Source organism: Ranitomeya imitator, chromosome 3 (assembly GCF_032444005.1).
Source record: "Ranitomeya imitator isolate aRanImi1 chromosome 3, aRanImi1.pri, whole genome shotgun sequence".
Taxonomy (NCBI): domain Eukaryota; kingdom Metazoa; phylum Chordata; class Amphibia; order Anura; family Dendrobatidae; genus Ranitomeya; species Ranitomeya imitator.
This window is the reverse complement of record NC_091284.1, coordinates 822,623,772-822,644,514: the sequence shown is the minus strand read 5'-3', so window position 1 is coordinate 822,644,514 and position 20,743 is coordinate 822,623,772. Positions and strand designations below refer to the sequence as shown.

The 20,743-nt window shown below is 42.9% G+C and overlaps 1 protein-coding gene across 1 annotated transcript; it reads right to left on the bottom strand.

Moving 5' to 3' along the window:
- Positions 1–2,832: 2,832 nt before the first annotated feature.
- Positions 2,833–20,003, bottom strand: LOC138671792 (uncharacterized). The gene is made up of 6 exons (XM_069759928.1): positions 19,634–20,003; positions 18,907–19,539; positions 18,029–18,715; positions 17,489–17,513; positions 4,338–4,355; positions 2,833–2,938 (listed from the first exon to the last, which is right to left on the bottom strand). Exons 1-6 carry the CDS (start codon positions 20,001–20,003, stop codon positions 2,833–2,835), a joined length of 1,839 nt encoding a protein of 612 aa, XP_069616029.1.
- Positions 20,004–20,743: the final 740 nt, after the last annotated feature.

Genomic DNA, 20,743 nt, shown 5'->3' with positions numbered 1-20,743 from the left:
GAATAATCGAGATTAAGTATCAGTGCTACCTTGATTAAGCTAAACTAAGAAGTCATATAACCAATTTGATAGTCTTCCATGGGCTCCTGCTTGGTGCATGCCAACAACCACAAGGGTTCAACTAGGGACTAATAGATGGAATCAATTTTGAGACAAATCAAGCCAGACATCACTCAAAGCAAGGATCACCGTGCTATGACTTGCTTATTTCTATCATGGGAAGAGAGCAATCACTGGATCACTGGAGAAGGCCATCATGGTTGGAAGAATAGGAGGACCTTAGTGAAGAGGAAGACCAGCAACCCGATGGCCTGATACAATCAAGATAACGGTGAAAACCCTAATGAATCTATCTAGGCTTGTAGAAGATAGATTTTCCCACAGATAGTTCATCCATCCAGTCGCCATTCCTCAAGATCGAGCTGAAGGGCGTTAAAAAAGAAAAGATAATGGAAATTGTGCGCCACAATCAATATGAGACTGACTGTAAGAAAATACACCCAACCTTGCACTAAACCTAAAAGTGGCCACTTGGTGAATCTATGTGACATAGAAAACTATTAGTGATGAGCGAGTGTGCTCTTTATTCGAGGTTTCCGAGCATGCTCGGGTATTCTTCAAGTATGTTGGGAGTGCTCGTAGATTATGTTTGTGTCATCTTGCAACTGCATGATTTGCAGCTGTTAGACAACCTGAACACATGCAAGGATTGCCTGTTTGCTAGGGAATCCCCACATGTATTCAGGCTGTCTAGCAGCTGCAAAATATGCATCTACGTGGACTCAAACATAATCTAAGATACTCGGAGAACACCCGAGCATGCTCGGAAAACTCGAGTAATGAGCACACTCGCTCATCACTAAAAACTATGAATAGAGATGAGCGGACCCCTGGATGTTCTGGTCCGGCGAGTTAAGCCGAACAGTTACAAAAAGTTCGGGTTCGGGTACCAGAACAGTGCCCAGACCCGAACCCGGACCCAATTCACTTGAATGGGGGGCCCGAACATCAAGTGTTTGGCAAACACCGCTTCTGATCGGTGGTGAAATCATCCCCGCTGGTCAGAGAGCCACCATTCCCATCTTGTCAAAAGACAGCGTGAGCACTCAGCTGTGATCGGAGGTATAAAGTTTACCTCCGGTCAATGGTGTCAGCTGATGGGACTACTGATCCCATCATCCGACACCTGCTGCCACTAATAACAGTGAGAGCAGGAGCGGTGGATGGGAGTATTCATCAGCCGCTCCTGAGCTGTTAATAAGTAATATAAAAAAATGGTGTGGGTTCCCCTGTATTTTGATAACCAGCCAGGCAAAACTCACAGCTGGGGGCTGCAACAATGCTGGTTATCAAGAACAGAGGGGTCCCCATGCTGTTTTTTTTAATTGTTTAAATAAATAATTTAAAAAAATGGTGTGGGGTCCCCCCAATTTTTAAAACCAGCCTTGAAAAAGCAGACATCTGGTGGCTGGTATTCTCAGGCTGGTAAGGGGCCATGGATATTGACCATCCCAGCCTAAAAACAGCAGCCCACAGCTGCCCAGAAAAGGCACATCTATTAGATGCAACAGTTCTGGCACTTTGCCCGGCTTTTCCCTCTTGCCCTGTATCGGTGGCAAGTGAGGTTCATATTTGTGGGGTTGATGTCACCTTTGCATTGTCAGGTGACATCAAGCCCATGGCTTAGTAATGGAGGGACGTCTATAAGACACCTATCCATTACTAATACTATAGTTGTATTGTAAATACACAGCCAGAATAAAGCCCTTTATTAGAAATAAGACTAAACCCACTTTTACTTTTTTATTTAAAAATAACTAACACAGTTATACTCACAAAAACCTATTCCACCGAAGTCCTTGCTCTCCTGTAATAAAACTAAAATAAAAAACAACAATATACCATACCTGTATGTCGTTCTGTCCCACGCCGTGATCCATGTCTGGGGGATAAACAGGTTTCAAACTGGACAGAGCCAAGATGCGACCGTCCTGGCTGAGAACCACTGGTGACTAAACTGCTGCGAATGCAGCCTCAGAGACCAGTGGTGACATCATCAAGGTTACCTCCGGTCACTGAGGCTGCGGATGAACTGCGGTGACCTCAGTGAGATCCCTGCTATGGGAATTGTCCAGAGAAGTATTGCTTCTTAGTGCATCCACATAGTGACGTGTGCCCATATTACAGACCAGTAGTTTAATCCCTGCCATGTTATACACATGAATACTGCCTGTGTGCACAATCTTTGGTGAAAAATTATGTCCCAGGCTTTTATTCACTTCTACGTATTTTGCCCAAGCCCTGCAACTAATAACATTGGCGTAGGCAAAACAGCTTGGAAGAGGTAAGTATGCTCCCGAATGTATCCTGAACCTCCTGCACCTACACTGTGGGCAGAAGAATAACGAAAGTGGCACTCACCATTTCGATGAAAATTAAGTCCTTTTATTCGATATTTCAGGACATGGACAGGGTATGCAGGGAGTTCAGGGGGGTGCAGGGAGGAAGATGTGGACGACGGCCGTTTCGCGTTGTTCTAACGCTTCTACGGGTCCAGGAGAGTAACTAGCACAAGTAACAGTCTTTTATAGGGGATGCAAATACATGTGAAGTGATCCAAAGAAAAAACAATTACAGAGAATCACAAATAAACAGAGGAAAATATTCTATAGAAACACAGAAAAATCCAATCTATCATTCAGACCTAGCGGTCCTGGTGCATTTGTCTTTAGGATCCATTTTGCTTCATGTCTTAGTAGAAGTCTGTTGTGGTGACCACCTTGGGGTGGAACATTAACCAGTTTAAGACCTGCAAATATTAGGGATTTAGGATTAGAGTGGTGCTTTCTTGTACATGTTTACTTCAAGGAACCTTTGCCAGAACTTATAGAACGATAGTGTTCCCGGAATCTGGTCTTTAATGGTCTGATCGTCTTCCCTATGAAATAAAAAAGACATGGACAAAATATAATCTACACTACAAATTTATTTTTGCAAGAAATGAAATCTGTGACAGAATTAGAGATCGATGGTATGCGTAATGGGTTCATAGTAGCATGTAAATGACAGCTAGGGCAATTACCACATTTATGATTTCCATCAGGAATATGTTTTTTTTAACCAATTATTAGGTGTGGTCAGTATCCTATTCTGGACCAGCGTATCCCCAAATTTTGACACCTCTCATACGAGAATATAGGCTTTAATAAACCCATATAATGTACGTCTTTATCTCTATTACGCATATGCCAATTTTTATGACTCGCCATATGGATTATGTTATCCATTGGGCTATGTTGGAAATTAAAGACTAATTGCTGCATTTTTTTTCTTCGGTGGATTTACCATGAATCTGTTTTTATTTCTGTTTTTAGCTAATAATTCTGATTGTGAAAATTGAGAAGCTTTTTGGTATTCTTCTTCTTAAACAATGGCGGGGTGGTACCCTTTCTTCGAGAATCGTTTTCTTAAATCATTAGCCTGGTTCTGAAAGTTATTGTCATTGTTATTAATTTTCCGTCATCTTAACATCTGACTGTGCGGAAGGGACCGTTTGGTATGCATTGGGTGTGCACTTTTAAAGTACAGAACTGCATTTGTAGATGCCGACTCGCGGTAAGTTTTAGTAATGATATTGTCCATCGACAATACCTACCTTTACATCTAAAAAGTCTAATTCATTGCTCCCATAGTGTGATGTAAATTTCATATTTTCTTGTATTGGAAATATTTAAATAGGTTACAAATTAATTGAGTTCTTCCTTTGTGCTTGCCCATATCATAAATATATCGTCCACAGATCTAAGATAGGTACACTCCTGAATGCATAGTAACATAGTAACATAGTTAGTAAGGCCGAAAAAAGACATTTGTCCATCCAGTTCAGCCTATATTCCATCATAATAAATCCCCAGATCTACGTCCTTCTACAGAACCTAATAATTGTATGATACAATATTGTTCTGCTCCAGGAAGACATCCAGGCCTCTCTTGAACCCCTCGACTGAGTTCGCCATCACCACCTCCTCAGGCAAGCAATTCCAGATTCTCACTGCCCTAACAGTAAAGAATCCTCTTCTATGTTGGTGGAAAAACCTTCTCTCCTCCAGACGCAAAGAATGCCCCCTTGTGCCCGTCACCTTGCAACCTTCTATGCAAGCTCTTTTGATATTTATGGCCCGTTGTATCAGACTACGAATGGTGCATTTTGGCAAACAGTTCCAAATAGGTTCCGTCTCTTTGTCACTTTGGAAAAAAAGAAGAGGCCACACTTCATCAATGTTATCTTATAATGTATCTCCGCTCGAAACTTCTGCATGAAGTTTCCCCTAACGTACCTCTGGATCTGAACAATACTGGAGAAAAAAAGACATGTAATGGCATTAGTACAGAATACTAGTGAGGATCTGGAAAAGGAAATTCTAGAGAAGACAAGGTGCCAAATATTCCGCCCATCTGGTCTTCGGAGAAATGAGAATGCAACTGTGCGTATATATTCCGCAACATCTAGATATACTGAACCAGTAGGTTGCCATCAATCAAGTCATTGTAGTAAAGGCTTCATATTCTGGCTTTGGACACACCTGTTAGACCCATCAGATTCCTGTGCGCCTTCAGCGAAACATTTTATTGTGCAGGTATTTCCTTCTGTGGTTGTAATCTTAATCCATTTAGTCGTCACCAGCGCGGCATCTGTTGTTTTACAGGTCTCTGAGTTTGTTGTACTGGGACTGCTGTGTTTTCATACTCCGACACAATCAGATTTCTCTAACCACGGTTACTACATCATGGAAAGGCTTCATCACCAGCACACCAGACGTGCATTAAGCGAGGTTCCATGCTGGCGTGCAAAGAAACGGCTTAACCCCCTCCGCGTCCTGAAAAAGGGGGTAAATGGACTGGAGAGTGATTTTAGGAAAGGCAGAATTATAAAAAAAATGTTCTAAATGATGAACAAAGAAGTAAAGTAATGTAGATTGTGCCAATATAAACCTGCCGAAGACCATGAAAGTGCTGCTGAAGTCCATGAGTCCTCCTTATATATCCATTGAGAAACGTTGTGTCACCTGGTGAGGTGGACAGTCAAATTCCTTGGTGTGGAAGAACAGGTGGTGTACAACATGGTCTAAAAACTTGGGTGTGGCAAGCCAGTAGGTGAAGATGTTGGAGACTGGATGTGGAGACATGATGTGGAGACATGGGCGGTCAGAGGGTGCCATAGTCCGCTAGTTGAACCCTCATGAACCATGGATCTTCTCACCGAACACCCACTCTCCTTTCACCATGGGTGCGGCTCCCCAGGGTCCTGGTCGTCTCAGTAATGTTGCTTTCCTCCCGGGGAGAGTGATGCTACTTTTGGAGGCAAGGAAGGATAACTGCATCCAGGTATCACAAACATGCAACATATTCATACTCCAGACCACCAGGGGGAGATTTTGATCCTATTTACAATGACCGTGACGTCATGGCAGGTCCTTCTCGCATGGCATCCTTGGCACCGGAACCTGCCGCTTGCACTGCCGAGGACAGCATGCCACGTCGGAGGGTGAGAATAACCTTTTTTATTATTATTATTATTATTTATTATTATTATTTGTGAGTTTTTGTGCCCTAAAAACTCATTTGTTCAGATTGATATAATTTATAAAGCGCTGCGGAATATGTTGGCGCTATATAAATAGAATTATTATTATTATTATTATTATTATTCACTAGCCTCTGAACCGGCCGGACTCTGCCTGTCTTGTGGTCTGGTGCTCTGGACTGTGGATGCTGAAGTCTTCAGTAAAGGTAAAGAGACTGCAATCTTGTGTCCTCGTTCTTCACTGCGCCTCTCACCATCTACATACTGGGGAGCCCTGGGGATACACTTCACCTGTGGGAAGGTATACCATCTAGCTGCCATAACATCACCCCAGCGGACCCCTTAAAGCACCCTGACCGAATACCACAGGTGACATCACGAACATAGACTTTATTCCTTTAAAGACCTTTCCATTTTATACGGACATCCCTGGGCCACGGAACGGGTCAGCCACCGTGACATCCCCCTGTGAACCGCAGGACCTGGTACCGAGTAACCCCTTGCCCTGACAGGGCACTCCATGGGCATAATATAACTCAGACAACACAAGGTGCGGGTAAAACAGTGTGGCAATACTTTATTAAGCCACAAAACAAGAAATAACACAAATAACTGTCCCAGCAAAATACCCAAGATGGTGCACATTACAGAGTCTCACCCTTCCGCTGATTCGCTGGGATAAGAGCAGCTGTGACTTGAGATCTTCCAGTGCTGACTACCCCAACTGTGTCATGGACAGAGAGGAGATAATGACAAGCTTAGGAAGCTGACAGTGCATTGACCAGAGGGTCACAACCTGGTTTCTCTGAACATCTCCATGGGTCTCAGATGACCGGTGGGTCCAAATTCTGACTACCCCAAATGTATCCACAGGTTCAGTAATGGTCAATGGAGCAGATCCATATTCTTACAGCCGGGACTGTGGTCCCCTAAGCTGGCATCCTGAAGAATGTGAAATCTGTGCCCCTCGTGATGGAGCCATGATGTCTTGTCTGCTGTCTTGTAAAGCGTCTCTGATTCTTTTCATCTCTGCATCTCTTGACTGTCTGCATGCATATCTGCATGAAATTACAGAAGTGAATATCCTCTTTTGTCCTTTAAGCCAGCATCCAGAGGTCAAGAGAAAGATGTGATGAGGTTGACTCGCATTTTTTAACTTTTTAATCAATTTGAAACGTTTTTACTGCTCTGTTTTACAAGTCAACAAACTGGCTGGCCTGGAAAATGTGTAATCAACATATCAGAAAACATCATTGTTCAATTATCCTGCATCTCTACCATCCAGGATAACAGCACAATATGTTACAACAAGCTGTGACATCACTTTTTGTGAATGGTGGATCCTGTGTTATCTGCTGTATATAGAGGTGTTATCAGTTATTGTACAGGAGGAGGAGGTGAGCTGTGACATCACCTTTTGTGAATGGTGGATCCTGTGTTATTCTCTGTATATAGAGGTGTTATCAGTCATTGTACAGGAGGAGGAGGTGAGCTGTGACATCACCTATTGTGAATGGTGGATCCTGTGTTATCTACTGTCTATAGAGGTGTTATCAGTCATTGTACAGGAGGAGGAGGTGAGCTGTGACATCACCTATTGTGAATGGTAGATCCTGAGTTATCTACTGTATATAGAGGTGTTATCAGTTATTGTACAGGAGGAGGTGAGCTGTGATGTCACCTTTTGTGAATGATGGATCCTGTGTTATCTGCTGTATATAGAGGTGTTAACAGTCATTGTACAGGAGGAGGTGAGCAGTGACATCACCTATTGTGAATGGTGGATCCTGTGTTATCTACTGTATATAGAGGTGTTATCAGTTATTGTACAGGAGGAGGAGGTGAGCTGTGATGTCACCTTTTGTGAATGGTGGATCCTGTGTTATCTGCTGTATATAGAGGTGTCAACAGTCATTGTACAGGAGGAGGTGAGCTGTGATGTCACCTTTTGTGAATGATGGATCCCTTGTTATCTGCTGTATATAGAGGTGTTAACAGTCATTGTACAGGAGGAGGAGGTGAGCTGTGATGTCACCTTTTGTGAATGATGGATCCCTTGTTATCTGCTGTATATAGAGGTGTTAACAGTCGTTGTACAGGAGGAGGAGGTGAGCTGTGATGTCACCTTTTGTGAATGGTGGATCCTGTGTTATCTGCTCTATATAGAGGTGTTAACAGTCATTGTACAGGAGGAGGAGGTGAGCAGTGACATCACCTATTGTGAATGGTGGATCCTGTTTTCTCTACTGTATATAGAGGTGTTATCAGTCATTGTAATCCTGTCTATGATGAAAAGTAAATGGCTGAGAAATCTTTCTGAAAAAATATGAAATAGCCCCAGTGGCCAGTGTGAAAATTGCAAGATTACTAACTTTAAAAAAAACAAAACATTATTATATGGAAAAAATGCCTTTTTTAAATACCTGTAACACAAAAACCTGATTTCGACATTTTTTTTCTGACAGAACATTCACTTTACAGGGAATCTGTCACCTCAAATTGGCGGGATATGTAAATGCCTTTTTTCCGGTCCGATGGGCGGCATTTCGTCTTCATTTCTCCACCCCATCCGTCCCTATGTTTGAGAATTAGAGTACTTGTCCTCCATAGTTCGCGCGTTCGCAATGCAACCTTCGCTCGGCCACGCCCAGTATGCTTTGCCCAGCTGCAGGCAAAGCCAAAAAGCATTACTGCGCATGCGCCCGCACACTAAGTCCCGGAAGTATTTCGCTGTGTTCTGGGACATAGTGCGCGGGCGCATGCGCAGTAATCCTTTTCGGCTTTGCCAACAGTTGGGCAAAGCATACTGCGCGTGCGCGAGCGAAGTTTGCATTGTGCAAGCGTGAACTATGGAGAACAAGTACTCTAATTTTCTAACATGTTGCGGACAACCGGGACGGATGGGGTGGAGAAATGAAGACAAAACGCCGCCCATCGGACCAGATCAATGTAATTGGGTGTTGCATATTTTCACTTTCAGGACTGTGCATGACTGGCATTTAGCACCGCATTAACTAACCACATGGGCACCAGGGTTGATTCACTTGACTTCTAGGTCGGGATCCTATAGCACATAGTTACGTTGTATTCGTCAGCACTGGTTTGGTAACTGGGTAACTTGTGTTGTCCGGCTCCTACTCCCTTTCACCTACTAAACATATATTATTAAGGATTAGAGGACAGATAAAAGTGAGTGTAACCGTAAGATCAGACTACGCAAGGGTCTATTTGTAGTCTGTAACTATGGAGACACATAGATCTGCATAGAACCTATATACACAACATGGCAGGCGTTCCCTAATCAAGGCAGGCTTGCAAAGAAGATTTTTTTTCTTCCAATTTAGATGCAAAGAAACGATGATTCCAAAGTTTTCATGCCCTTTAAATCTACATTTACCCTTTATACACAAGTGACCCCACAAAACCCGTGACATTAATATGTGAAGCCCCTTTTCTAGTACATGACTGGTCACTACCAGAATGTCGGGGTCACGAGGACAGTCCATACATCCCTTCTGCATGAATTGCTGGATGTGTGAGAAATAGTAATAATTTAATGAGTGATATAAAGACTACATAACGGAAGGGGCTGGATCCTCTAGGGAAGCGCCTGTCCTCACACGGTGCGCCGCTGCATCGCACTGACCGCTAAATGCGGGTGTTGTAGAGCAGTAATGGCGTTTTTATGCCTTTGGACTCCATACAGAGCCTTGGATTTCGTGTTGGCCGAGAGTAATCTCAGGATAGTGGGATCGCCGCGGCTTGATATATTGCACACGGCATAAATACAAGCGATGGATAATGTTCTGTAGTCCTTGTTTATTATGGGAACCCATCTGATAGCGGCTGCGGGGGCCCCCGAGACTCCGAGGGATATGTCAACACCTCAGTAATTCCAACAAACTTGTGTAGATAAAGACTATTACATAATGTGCTCGCAAGTGGAAATTCAACTTCTGTAAGTGTAGAACATAATTACACCTGAGGAAGCCAAGAGCAAAACATTCAGGTCTCAGGAGCGGAAATAGCAGATGGACACCTCTCTCCTGCCGAGGTCAGAGACATGATTAGGCAGGAGCGCCGAGATCTCAGACCGAACCGCAGGTAAAGACTGAACGTAGAAGGCGAAAGAAGAGAAAGAAAGGAAAAGAGACGGAAGGAAGGGGTAAGATAGATGTAAATGTAGACATACGGTATAAGAAGAAGAGGAAGGAAGGAAAGAAGAGATGAGAGAAAGGAGGGAAAAAGGAAGGAAGGAAAAAAGATGAGATGAAGGGTAAATGCAACAAAGGGAAGCAGATAATGCAAAACAAAAAAAGAGGAGAAGGAAGGAAGATCAAAGAGGAAGGAAGTATAGAAGTAGAAAAAGGAAGAAAAGGAAGGACGAAGAGGGAGGAAGGAAGGAAGGGAGAAAAAAGAAAGAAAGGAAGAAAGAAAGAAAGAAAGAAAGAAAGAAAGAAAGAAAGAAAGAAAGAAAGAAAGAAAGAAAGAAATTGAAAGAAATAAGAAAGAGAAAGAATGGAAGCCGAAATGACAAAGAGGAGTGGAAGGAATGAAGGCAGGAAGAAAAGGAATGAAGGCGGGAAGAAAATGAAGAAAGAAAAGGAAGAAAATGAAGGCAGGAAAGACAGAAAGAAAGAAACAAGAGAAGCGAAAACGAAAGGGGGTAAAGAAAGGAAGGTAAAAAGAGAAGAAAATAAGTTTGGAATGAGAGGAGGGAAAAGACTGCACGGGTCACTCCCCAAGGCTATTTTGGTTCAGCTCTGGTGGTGCAGTAACGCTTGAGTATTCAGGTAGTTTTGCGTCTTTCTGGCTACCACATTGCAGGACAAACCCAGCTCTGCTTTATTACTGTGCTCTGATACACATCTTGCAATGTGTGCCGTCTGACAAACTCTTCTCTGCCATCCCACACACTCTGCTTTCTTGTTCCACGTTGTCTGCATACTCGGCTCTGCTGTTCCAAAGTACTCGTCTCCGCGCTAAATTAATCAATGCAGTATGATCTGGATGTGGAAAAACTTCAATATATGTTTATGCCCCAAAAGATACAGTAATTCCATTAATTTCTGAAATAGTAATAAAACATAAGTTCAGTCTATTAATCCGATTTCCCGGGTTTTTGAGCACAATGCCGCGATCCATTACACATTTGGAATATTTTAATGGGAATAATAAAAGTTAAGTTTCATTGTCTTCCCTCTACCGAGGAACCTGTCTGTATATTTGGCTCTACTGTGTTTCTTTCTGCATTCTCGACTATGCTGTTCCAAAGTGTCAGTTTGCACACTTGGCTCTGCTGTACCAATGTAACCGTCTCTGCTGCTCCACATAATTCCATGTATATCTAGCTCCCTTTCTCTACACTGTTCCACATGTTGTCCAGGATATCCAGCTCAACGCCAGTCGAGATGCTGACCGACACATCCAGATCTGCTGTTCCAGGTGCCAGCCGGCATTTCAAAGTTCCTTCAACTTATTCAGTTTATATTCATAATATGTCAACTTCAAAGCCATGACGTAAGAAAACAAAAGCCGCACAATGTATTGTTGTCTTTACGCCTTTTTTCTTGAGTAAAAATAGCTTTACTAGTGACTTTTATGTCAGCGCTTTATTCATTATTTAATTTGCACCTCTTTTTACTTTAAATTTCCTTGGTTTTGTCTTTTTTTTATGTTCGGCATTGTAGACATGGTTTAACTTATCGAGATACTTCCTCAATTGTGACTTTTCGAAATATTTAAACATTTTTTGCTCAATTGTACTCCAGTACCTTAGTAAAGTGGAAAATCCGTCTAATTCTATTTTTGCCCTTTTGAAGACTAACTTGAGACATTGTAATAGTTCATGGGACTTTTTCCTCTACAAAGGTAAAAGACAAAAATAAAAAAAACATTTTTGACTTTGTGCAAAATTCATGAACAAACGTGCAACATTTGAAAGCACGCACCAAATACCATGAGACGAAAAGTCACCTAAAAAAAAACAAACTTGCAAATGATGAATCGGGGGCCAAAAAAAATGTTTTTCAGAACTAAAACGATATTTATTAGAAAATAATCTCTTCAAATTATATCAAAACCAAAAAGAAGATTACATGACAGGAAGATGAAAGCCGCACGGAGCTCGGAGAGTATTAGGAGTGGTCAGCTCCATAATTTCGCCAGATAATTGGAAACGTTCGTATGAGGATTTGTTGACTTTGAGACATCACTGGAATCGACCGTGATGTTTGACAAGTGAGATGTGCGGTAGGACATGGCTCTCCTTTCTTTCGATGACCTCATGGGTAGTGTGTATTTCAACACAAGTAGTAATTTGGACCTGAATGTTTAGCCCTTTGGTCCAAGTATTCGGTAACCCATACGCTGTTTTTAAAGTAACCCCCGGAGTTTTGAGCAAAACACAACATCCGTGTAAAGTGGCACAAATCATTGACAGATGAGCGTTTTCTGGAATTCCTGTTTTTTCTCTGTTCTTCTGCCCAGAGGGTTTCAGACTTTATTAAAACCATTGGCGTACATTTATTATGGCCGTCTAATAGACAGAGCGTAAACCTAGTCGAGGCCTAGGCCAAATTCTACAATTCTGACTGGTGTCACTTTGGTAATAACTCTGGAACGCTTCAACGGATCCCACTGATTCTCTAATTATTTTTTCGTGACACATTGTACTTCATGATAGTTGTAAAATTTCTTCAATATGACTTGCGTTTATTTGTGAAAAAAATAGAAATTTGGTGAAAAATGTGGAAAATTTCGCAATTTTCAAACTTTGAATTTTGATGCCCTGAAATCAGAGTCGTGTCACACAAAATACTTAATAAGAAAATTTCCCACACGTCTACTTTACATAAGCACAATTTTTTAAACATTTTTCTTTGTTGTTACAAAGTTATAAGGGTTAAAAGTTGACCAGCAATTTCTCATTTTTCCAACAAAATTTACAAAACCATTTTTTTCAGAGACCACATCACATTTGAAGTGACTTTGAGGGGTCTATATGATGGAAAATACCTAAGAGTGACACCATTCTAAAAACTTCACTCCTCAAGGTACTCAAAACCACATTGAAGAAGTTTATTAACCCTTAAGGTGCTTCACAGTAGGTGAGGCAATATGGAAGAAAATAATGAACATTTAAGACTTCTTTTACACTTACCGTGGTTTTGCGTCCCGTTTTTGCATCCCCAATAAATTTTTATGGGGCCGCAAAAACGGGCCCCAATAATTCCATGGAGCGCCGTACGTGATATGGCTGTGAGAACCATATTTACGGCCGTGAAAAAATATCGAGCCTGCTCAATATTTTTTGCGGCTTACAGACACGGCCCCCATTGAAAATCAACAGAACGCCGTTTTTTTTCCCATTACTTTTGCCATAGTATTGGAAACCCAAGAAACGGCGATCCGCAAGTTTTTTGTGGTCTGATACTGAAGCAGACTGTGAAATTTGCAGCAATACGGCCCGCAAAAAAGGCCCGCAATAAACGGGCCGCAAAAAACACAGTAAGTGTAAAAGAAGCCTTACATAAAAAAATATATTTTAGAACAATTTTTTTTTATTTTCACAAGAGTAACAGGAGAAAATGGAGCCAAAATGTGTTGTTCGGTTTCTCCTGAGCATTAAGAAATCCCATATGTGGGGGAAAAACACTGTTTGCATGCACAGCAGAGCTTGGAAAGGAAGGAGCATCATTTCACATTTTTAAAGCTATTATTTATATGACCCTATTTTGGAAACTAGCCCCTCAACAAATTGACCTACGTTTAGGCATGCAAATAAAAAAAAAATTCCACAAAAATGTTATTTTAGCACCAATTTTTTTTTATTTTCACAAGGGTAACAGGAGAAGGTAAAAGGACCACAAAAGCTGTTGAGCTATTTCTCCTGAGTACATTGAAACCTATATGTAGAGGAAAACTACTTTTTGGGTGCACAGCAGAGCTCTAACGGAAATGAGTGAGATTTTTGAATGCAGACTTTGACGCATTTTTAAAGCCCCTGATGCGCCTAAACAGTGGAAATGCCCCAAAAGTAACCCCATTTTGGAAACTAGACCCCCGAGGAATTTATCTACATGTGCAATGAGCACCATAAACCCTTAGAAGTTTGTATCATTGAGAAATAAAAATAAAAAAAAATCAAATTTTTCCCACAAAAATATATTTAGTCCCATATATAGCATTTTCATAAGGGTAACAGGAAAAATTGCTTCATAAAATTAGTTGTGCAATTTCTCCTGAGTATGCCGATACCCAACATGTGGAGGAAAACTACTGTTTGGGCGCATAGCAGGGCTTAGAAGGTAAGAAGCACCATTTGACTTTTTTTAATTGAAAATTTGCTAGAATCATTAGTGGATGCCATGTCGCGTATGGAGAGTCCCATTTTGGAAACTAGACCCCTCATGCAATGTATCTAAATGTGTGGTGAGCACCTTGAACCCTCAAGTAACATTGAAAAGAAAGATGTTCAGCTCACCTAGTGCACAGGATCCCAAAATCAAGGGACAAGGGAAAAGATGGCACCAGCACTTCAAATAAAATCTCTAGTTTTATTTCCATCTTTATAACATGATTCTAGGGAAAAATTCACACTTAACAATGACTGTATAAAATATCGGAGGAGAAAGTCCCACAAGAAATTGAATATCAAGGTTGACGTGTTTCGATGTGATGCTTCTTATTCATAACCCCCAGGTGCTTCACAGATATTTATGATGTAGAGCCATAAAAATAATAAATTCAACATTTTCACACAAAAATGTTCTTTTAGCCGTAAATTCTTAGTTTTCACAAGGGTAACAGGAGAAAATGGAACCCAAAATTTGCTGTGCAATTTCTCCTGAGTACACAAATACCCCACATGTGGGAATAACCTACTGTTTGGGCGCTTGCCAGGGCTTAGAAAAGAAGGAGTGACGTTTTGGAATGCAGACATTGATGGAATGGTCTGCGGGTGTCATGTCACATTTGGAGAGGCCCTGGTGTGCCTAAATAGTGCAAAACTCCCACAAGTGACAGTATTTTGGAAACTAGACCCAGTGAGGAATTTATCTAGTTGTGCCACATGGCGAGTCTCTGGAGGAATGAAGCACTATTTGCCTCCTGGAGCACAGAATTTCCTAGAATGGTTTGCGGACTCCATATACAGAGCCCCTAAGTGCTAGAAGAGCAGAATACTACATCAAATGACCCCATTTTGGAAATTAAACTCCTTTTGGGAATTATCTACAGATGTATTGATAATTTTGACTCCAGGGGTGTTTTCCAGAACGTAGCAGCAATGAATGTTGTGGAGTGAAAATTGCAAACTGCCGTTGTAGTGACCAGTACGTTATAGTGACCAGTACGTTGTAGTAGCCAGCTCATGCTTCTGGAGATATGTACCTGTAAATTAGGCAGACTGTCATTGCTACAGAAATGACAAAAATGGGGGTGATAAATTTGGTCTATTCACACTGTGGGGTTCAGATGGGAGGGGTGCAATTGGATTTGGGAGTGCAGAATTCACTGGATTTCTTTTGGGCAGCAAGGAGCCATTTTGCTTTGCATGGACTTCCAGTAATGTGGAAGCCTCTTTTATTTTTAACCATTGACAGATGATGGAGTTGAGTGGGGACTTGCTTTTTTTGTGAATTGATTTAAAGTATTTGTTAGCTATTTTTTTAATACATCATTTTTATTGGAATTTTTCATAAAACATGTAAACAAACCAGACTGTAGAAGAAAATCACGTAACCGTACGCAAACTGGGCAAATAATAACATCTTTCATGGGTAGAGCTGGTGCGACATAAAGAACAAAAGTTCAAATCGTTAAACTGACATCATGTTAGGAGCATTTTACACAACATTTGGGATCAAATTTATCCGGGGCTCTACACTGAGCACTTACATTGGGGTTTCCATCTAAATCTCTGAGTGACGTGATTCAGATGAAACCTCCAAGGGATCCATTCACTAAAATGAGGTAGCAGAGTTACTCTGGACTCCATCTGGCCTCTGTTCAGTGTTGTCCTTTCCAGAGGTGCACGAAACTGTGGTCGACTGCGCTTTTATGCACGCCTAAAAAGACGGACACCGCCAGATCACAGGTCAGACAGTGTCGACTCCACAGTGCTTCCATGTGCCTCATTATAGGAAATCTTCCGCTAGAGGTTCCATCTGAATCACGTATCTCAGAGATTTAAATGGAAACCCCGGTGTAAGCGCTCAGGGCAGAGAGCAGGATAAATGTGAGTTGAGCCTTACTGTGATCTTTGGGAGGTAGAATGAAAAAATCAACAGCAGTTGAAGAATTTGTTTTATTCTTTATTTATGACTTTATTCTATGGGTCGATGCAATTACAGCGCTACCAGATTTATGTCGGGTTTTTATGATTGGCTGCTGTCACACGCTAAACGACGCATTTTTTTTTCCAAAACTAGTTTTCACCTCACTATATTTAGACAGCTATAATGTTTCCATGTTTTGGCCCACAGAGTCATGTTATGGCTTACCATTTTTTTGTCACATGACATTTTTTGATCATTTTCTATTCCGATTTTTGCGAGGCAGACTGAACAAAAGCCAGTAATTCAGGAATTGTTTTTTTATGACATTCTGCAAGTGGAAAATTGAAGGCAGCTTTAGTTTTCAGATCAGTACAATTACAGCGATACCATATTTATATTGTTTTTTACTTTTTTGGCATTTTTACCCAATAAAAACTATTTTATAGAAAAAAATTATTATTTTTGCATCACTTTATTCTGACAGCTATAACTTTTCATTCTTTCTGCTGATGGAGCTGTATGGCGGCTTGTTTTTTGCAGGACAAGATGACATTTTGATTAATACCATTATTATTTACAGAATTCCGTTTTATTCCACCTTTTGGTTGGCGGTTTGATGAAAAAGCATTTTTATTTTTTTTTTTTTACGGTGTTCGCTGAAGGGGTTAACTGGTGGGACAATTTTCCTGATGCAACGATACCAAATATGCGTACTTTTGTTTTTTTTTCATAGAAATATCAACAGAGGCTGCTCCTGAATCTATTGTGACATCATCAGAAACTGCTCCTGTGTCTATTGTGACATCATCAGAAGCTGCTCCTGTGTCTGGTGTGACATCATCAGAGACTGCTCCTGAATATATTGTGACATCATCAGAGGCTGCTCCTGTGTCTATTGTGACATCATCAAAGGCGGCTCCTGTATTTATTGTGATATTGCAGCGCCCCAGAGATCTGGTCGTTGCAGTATGACACTCTGCCACTAAGGGGAGTGATGGTACGTCTGATGGCACTGAAGGAATTCTCCTGACCAGGTATCACCAGCACACATTACACTTCACACTCCGGCCACTAGGGGGAGCAAAAGGCTTTATTTATTGGGCCACTCCTCACACTGATAAAACTAGGGGTTGGATAGGAAGTTAGTCAGAAGCTGACTGGGTTGGATTCAGGCAACATCCCGTGGCAGGGGGTGTTGCAGGGAGAAGGCACAGGGGGGTCCCTGTCAGGCGTGGGAACCTGGCAGGTGCCTAGCGAACAGAGCAGAAAGTAACGGAACCGCGCCTGCACACCCCGCGGCAGTATCCTAAGAGAGAGACACGAAGGGAAGGATATTGTGGAACAGTGAGAAACGAGTTAGAGCACAAAGGAGGACCAGTAGGAGTCGTGCCGTGAGACCGAGGCAACATCCTACTGAGGTGTGTAGCCGGTGGCCGGAAAACCGCGGGAGTAACTGACTCTAGGCCTTACTTCGAACTCCGCAGGACAGTTAATTATAGGTTGGCTGTCTACCTTAAATTTCCTACGAAGACATAGGGGGCAACGCGTGGAGAGGGGCGTCTCTAGGGTCCCGGAAGGCCTCCACGCCTTCCCGTCATTTGGGTGCGTCCTAGCCATAACATACCTGGGGGACGAGAAACTAGTAACATCTGGAACAAGCGAGAGAGAATTAGAAAGAACGAACAAACAAGAACAGCAGTTGTGAGGACTATTCCGAATGCTCAGCAGGGTAGCACTACAACACACAGGCGCTAGTGGTAGGCACTGATTTCCACCTGCAAAGGGAACTCTGGAAGTGACCATCAGACCGGCCGGTCTCAGATAGCCCTGTTAAACGTGCTCTGGATTGCGGATCCTGAAGTCTTCAGTAAAGAGACTGCAACCTTGTGTCCTCGTTATTGACTGCACCTCACACCATCACCATCCACCTTACTGGGAAGCCCTGGGGACATACTTCACCTGTGGGAAGGTATTCCATCTAGCTGCCATTCCATCACCCCAGTGGACCCCACAGCAGTGTCGGTCACCCTGACCGAACACCACAGGTGGCGTCGCGAAACCTTGACAGACTCCTATCACCTTTTATTGGACGCCCCTTAGCAGGGTCATGGACCGGGTCTAGCCACCGTGACAGCCACAGAACCGAACCAGAGAGGCCCGGTACCGAGAACTCGTGGCCCTGCATCTGGGGGCGCTCCAATATCATCAGAGGCTGCTCCTGTATCTATTGTGACATCATCAGAGGCTGCTCCTGTGTCTAGTGTGACATCATCAGAGGCTGCTCCTGTATCTATTGTGACATCATCAGAGGCTGCTCCTGTATCTGTTGTGACACCTTCAGAGGCTGCTCCTGTGTCTGGTGAGACATCATCAAAGGCGGCTCCTGTATCTATTGTGACATCATCAGAGGCTGCTCCTGTATCTATTGTGACATCATCAGAGGCTGCTCCTGTGTCTCTTGTGACATCATCAAAGGCGGCTCCTGTATCTATTGTGACATCATCAGAGGCTGCACCTGTGTCTATTGTGACATCATCAGAGGCTGCTCCTGTGTCTGTTTTGACATCATCAGAGGCTGCTCCTGTGTCTGGTGTGACATCATCAAAGGCGGCTCCTGTATCTATTGTGACATCATCAGAGGCTGCTCCTGTGTCTCTTGAGACATCATCAGAGGCTGCTCCTGTATCTATTGTGACATCATCAGAGGCTGCTCCTGTGTCTGGTGAGACATCATCAGAGGCTGCTCCTGTATCTATTGTGACATCATCAGAGGCTGCTCCTGTATCTATTGTGACATCACCAGAGGCTGCTCCTGTGTCTCTTGTGACATCATCAAAGGCGGCTCCTGTATCTATTGTGACTTAATCAGAGGCTACTGCTGTGTCTGGTGTGACATCATCAGAGGCTGCTCCTGTGTCTATTGTGACATAATCAGAGGCTTCTCCTTATTCTGGTGTGACATCATCAAAGGCGGCTCCTGTATCTATTGTGACATCATCGGAGTCTGTTCTGTATCTATTATGACATCATCCGATGCTGCGCCTGTATCTATTGTGACATCATCAGAGGCTGCTCCTGTGTCTCTTGTGACATCATCAAAGGCTGCTCCTGTATCTATTGTGACATCATCAGAGGCTGCGCCTGTATCTATTGTGACATCATCAGAGGCTGCTCCTGTGTCTCTTGTGACATCATCAAAGGCTGCTCCTGTGTCTCTTGTGACATCATCAAAGGCTGCTCCTGTATCTATTGTGACATCATCAGAGGCTGCTCCTGTATCTATTGTGACATCATCAGAGGCTGCTCCTGTGTCTCTTGTGACATCATCAAAGGCTGCTCCTGTGTCTCTTGTGACATCATCAAAGGCTGCTCCTGTATCTATTGTGACATCATCAGAGGCTGCTCCTGTATCTATTGTGACATCATCAGAGGCTGCTCCTGTATCTATTGTGACATCATCAGAGGCTGCTCCTGTATCTATTGTGACATCATCAGAGGCTGCTCCTGGATCTATTGTGACATCATCAGAGGCTGCTCCTTTGTCTGGTGAGACAACATCAGTGGCTGTTCCTGTGTCTATTGTGACATCATCAGAGGCTGCTCCTGTATCTATTGTGACATCATCAGAGGCTGCTCCTGTATCTATTGTGACATCATCAGAGGCGGCTCCTGTATCTGTTGTGACATCATCAGAGGCTGCTCATATATCTATTGTGACATAATTAGAGGCTGCTCCTGTATCTATTTGTGACATCATCAGAGGCTGCACCTGTGTCTGTTGTGACATCATCAGAGGCTGCTCCTGTATCTATTGTGACATCATCAGAGGCTGCTTCTGTATCTATTGTGACATCATCAGAGGCTGCTCCTGTATCTATTGTGACATCATTAGAGGCTGCTCCTGTGTCTAGTGTGACATCATCAGAGGCTGCTCCTGTGTGTGGTGTGACATCATCAGAGGCTGCTCCTGTATCTATTATGACATCATCAGAGGCTGCTCCTGTATCTATTGTGACATCATCAGAGGCTGCTCCTATGTCTATTGTGACATCATCAGAAGCTGCTCCTGTATCTATTGTGACATCATCAGAGGCTGCTCCTGTGTCTATTTGTGACATCATCAGAGGCTGCTCCTGCATCTATTGTGACATAATCAGAGGCTGCTCCTGTATTTATTGTGACATCATTAGAGGCTGTTACTGTATCTATTGTGACATCATTAGAGGCTGCACCTGTATTTATTGTGACATCATCAGAGGCTGCTACTGTATCTATTGTGACATCATCAGAGGCTGCTCCTGTGTCTGGTGTGACATCATCAGAGGCTGCTCCTGTGTCTGTTGTGACATCATCAGAGGCTGCTCCTGTGTTTCTTGTGACATCATCAGAGGACGCTCGTGTCTGGTGTGACATCATCCGAGGCTGCTCCTGTGTTTGGTGTGACATCATCAGAGGCTGCTCCTGTGTCTCTTGTGACATCATCAGAGGATGCTCGTTTCTGGTCTGACATAATCCGAGGCTGCTTCTTTGTCTGGTGTGACATCATCAGAGGCTGCTTCTGTGTCTCTTGTGACATCATCAGAGGATACTCGTGTCTGGTGTGACATCATCAGAGGCTGCTCCTCTGTCTCTTTTGACATCATCAGAGGCCGCTCCTGTGTTTCTTGTGACATCATCAGAGGCCGCTCCTGTGTCTCTTGTGACATCATCAGAGGCCGCTCCTGTGTCTCTTTTGACATCATCAGAGGCTGGTCCTTTGTCTCTTGTGACATCATCAGAGGCCGCTCCTGTGTCTCTTGTGACATCATCAGAGGCCGCTTTTGTGTCTCTTGTGACATCATCAGAGGACGCTTGTGTCTGGTGTGACATCATCGGGGCT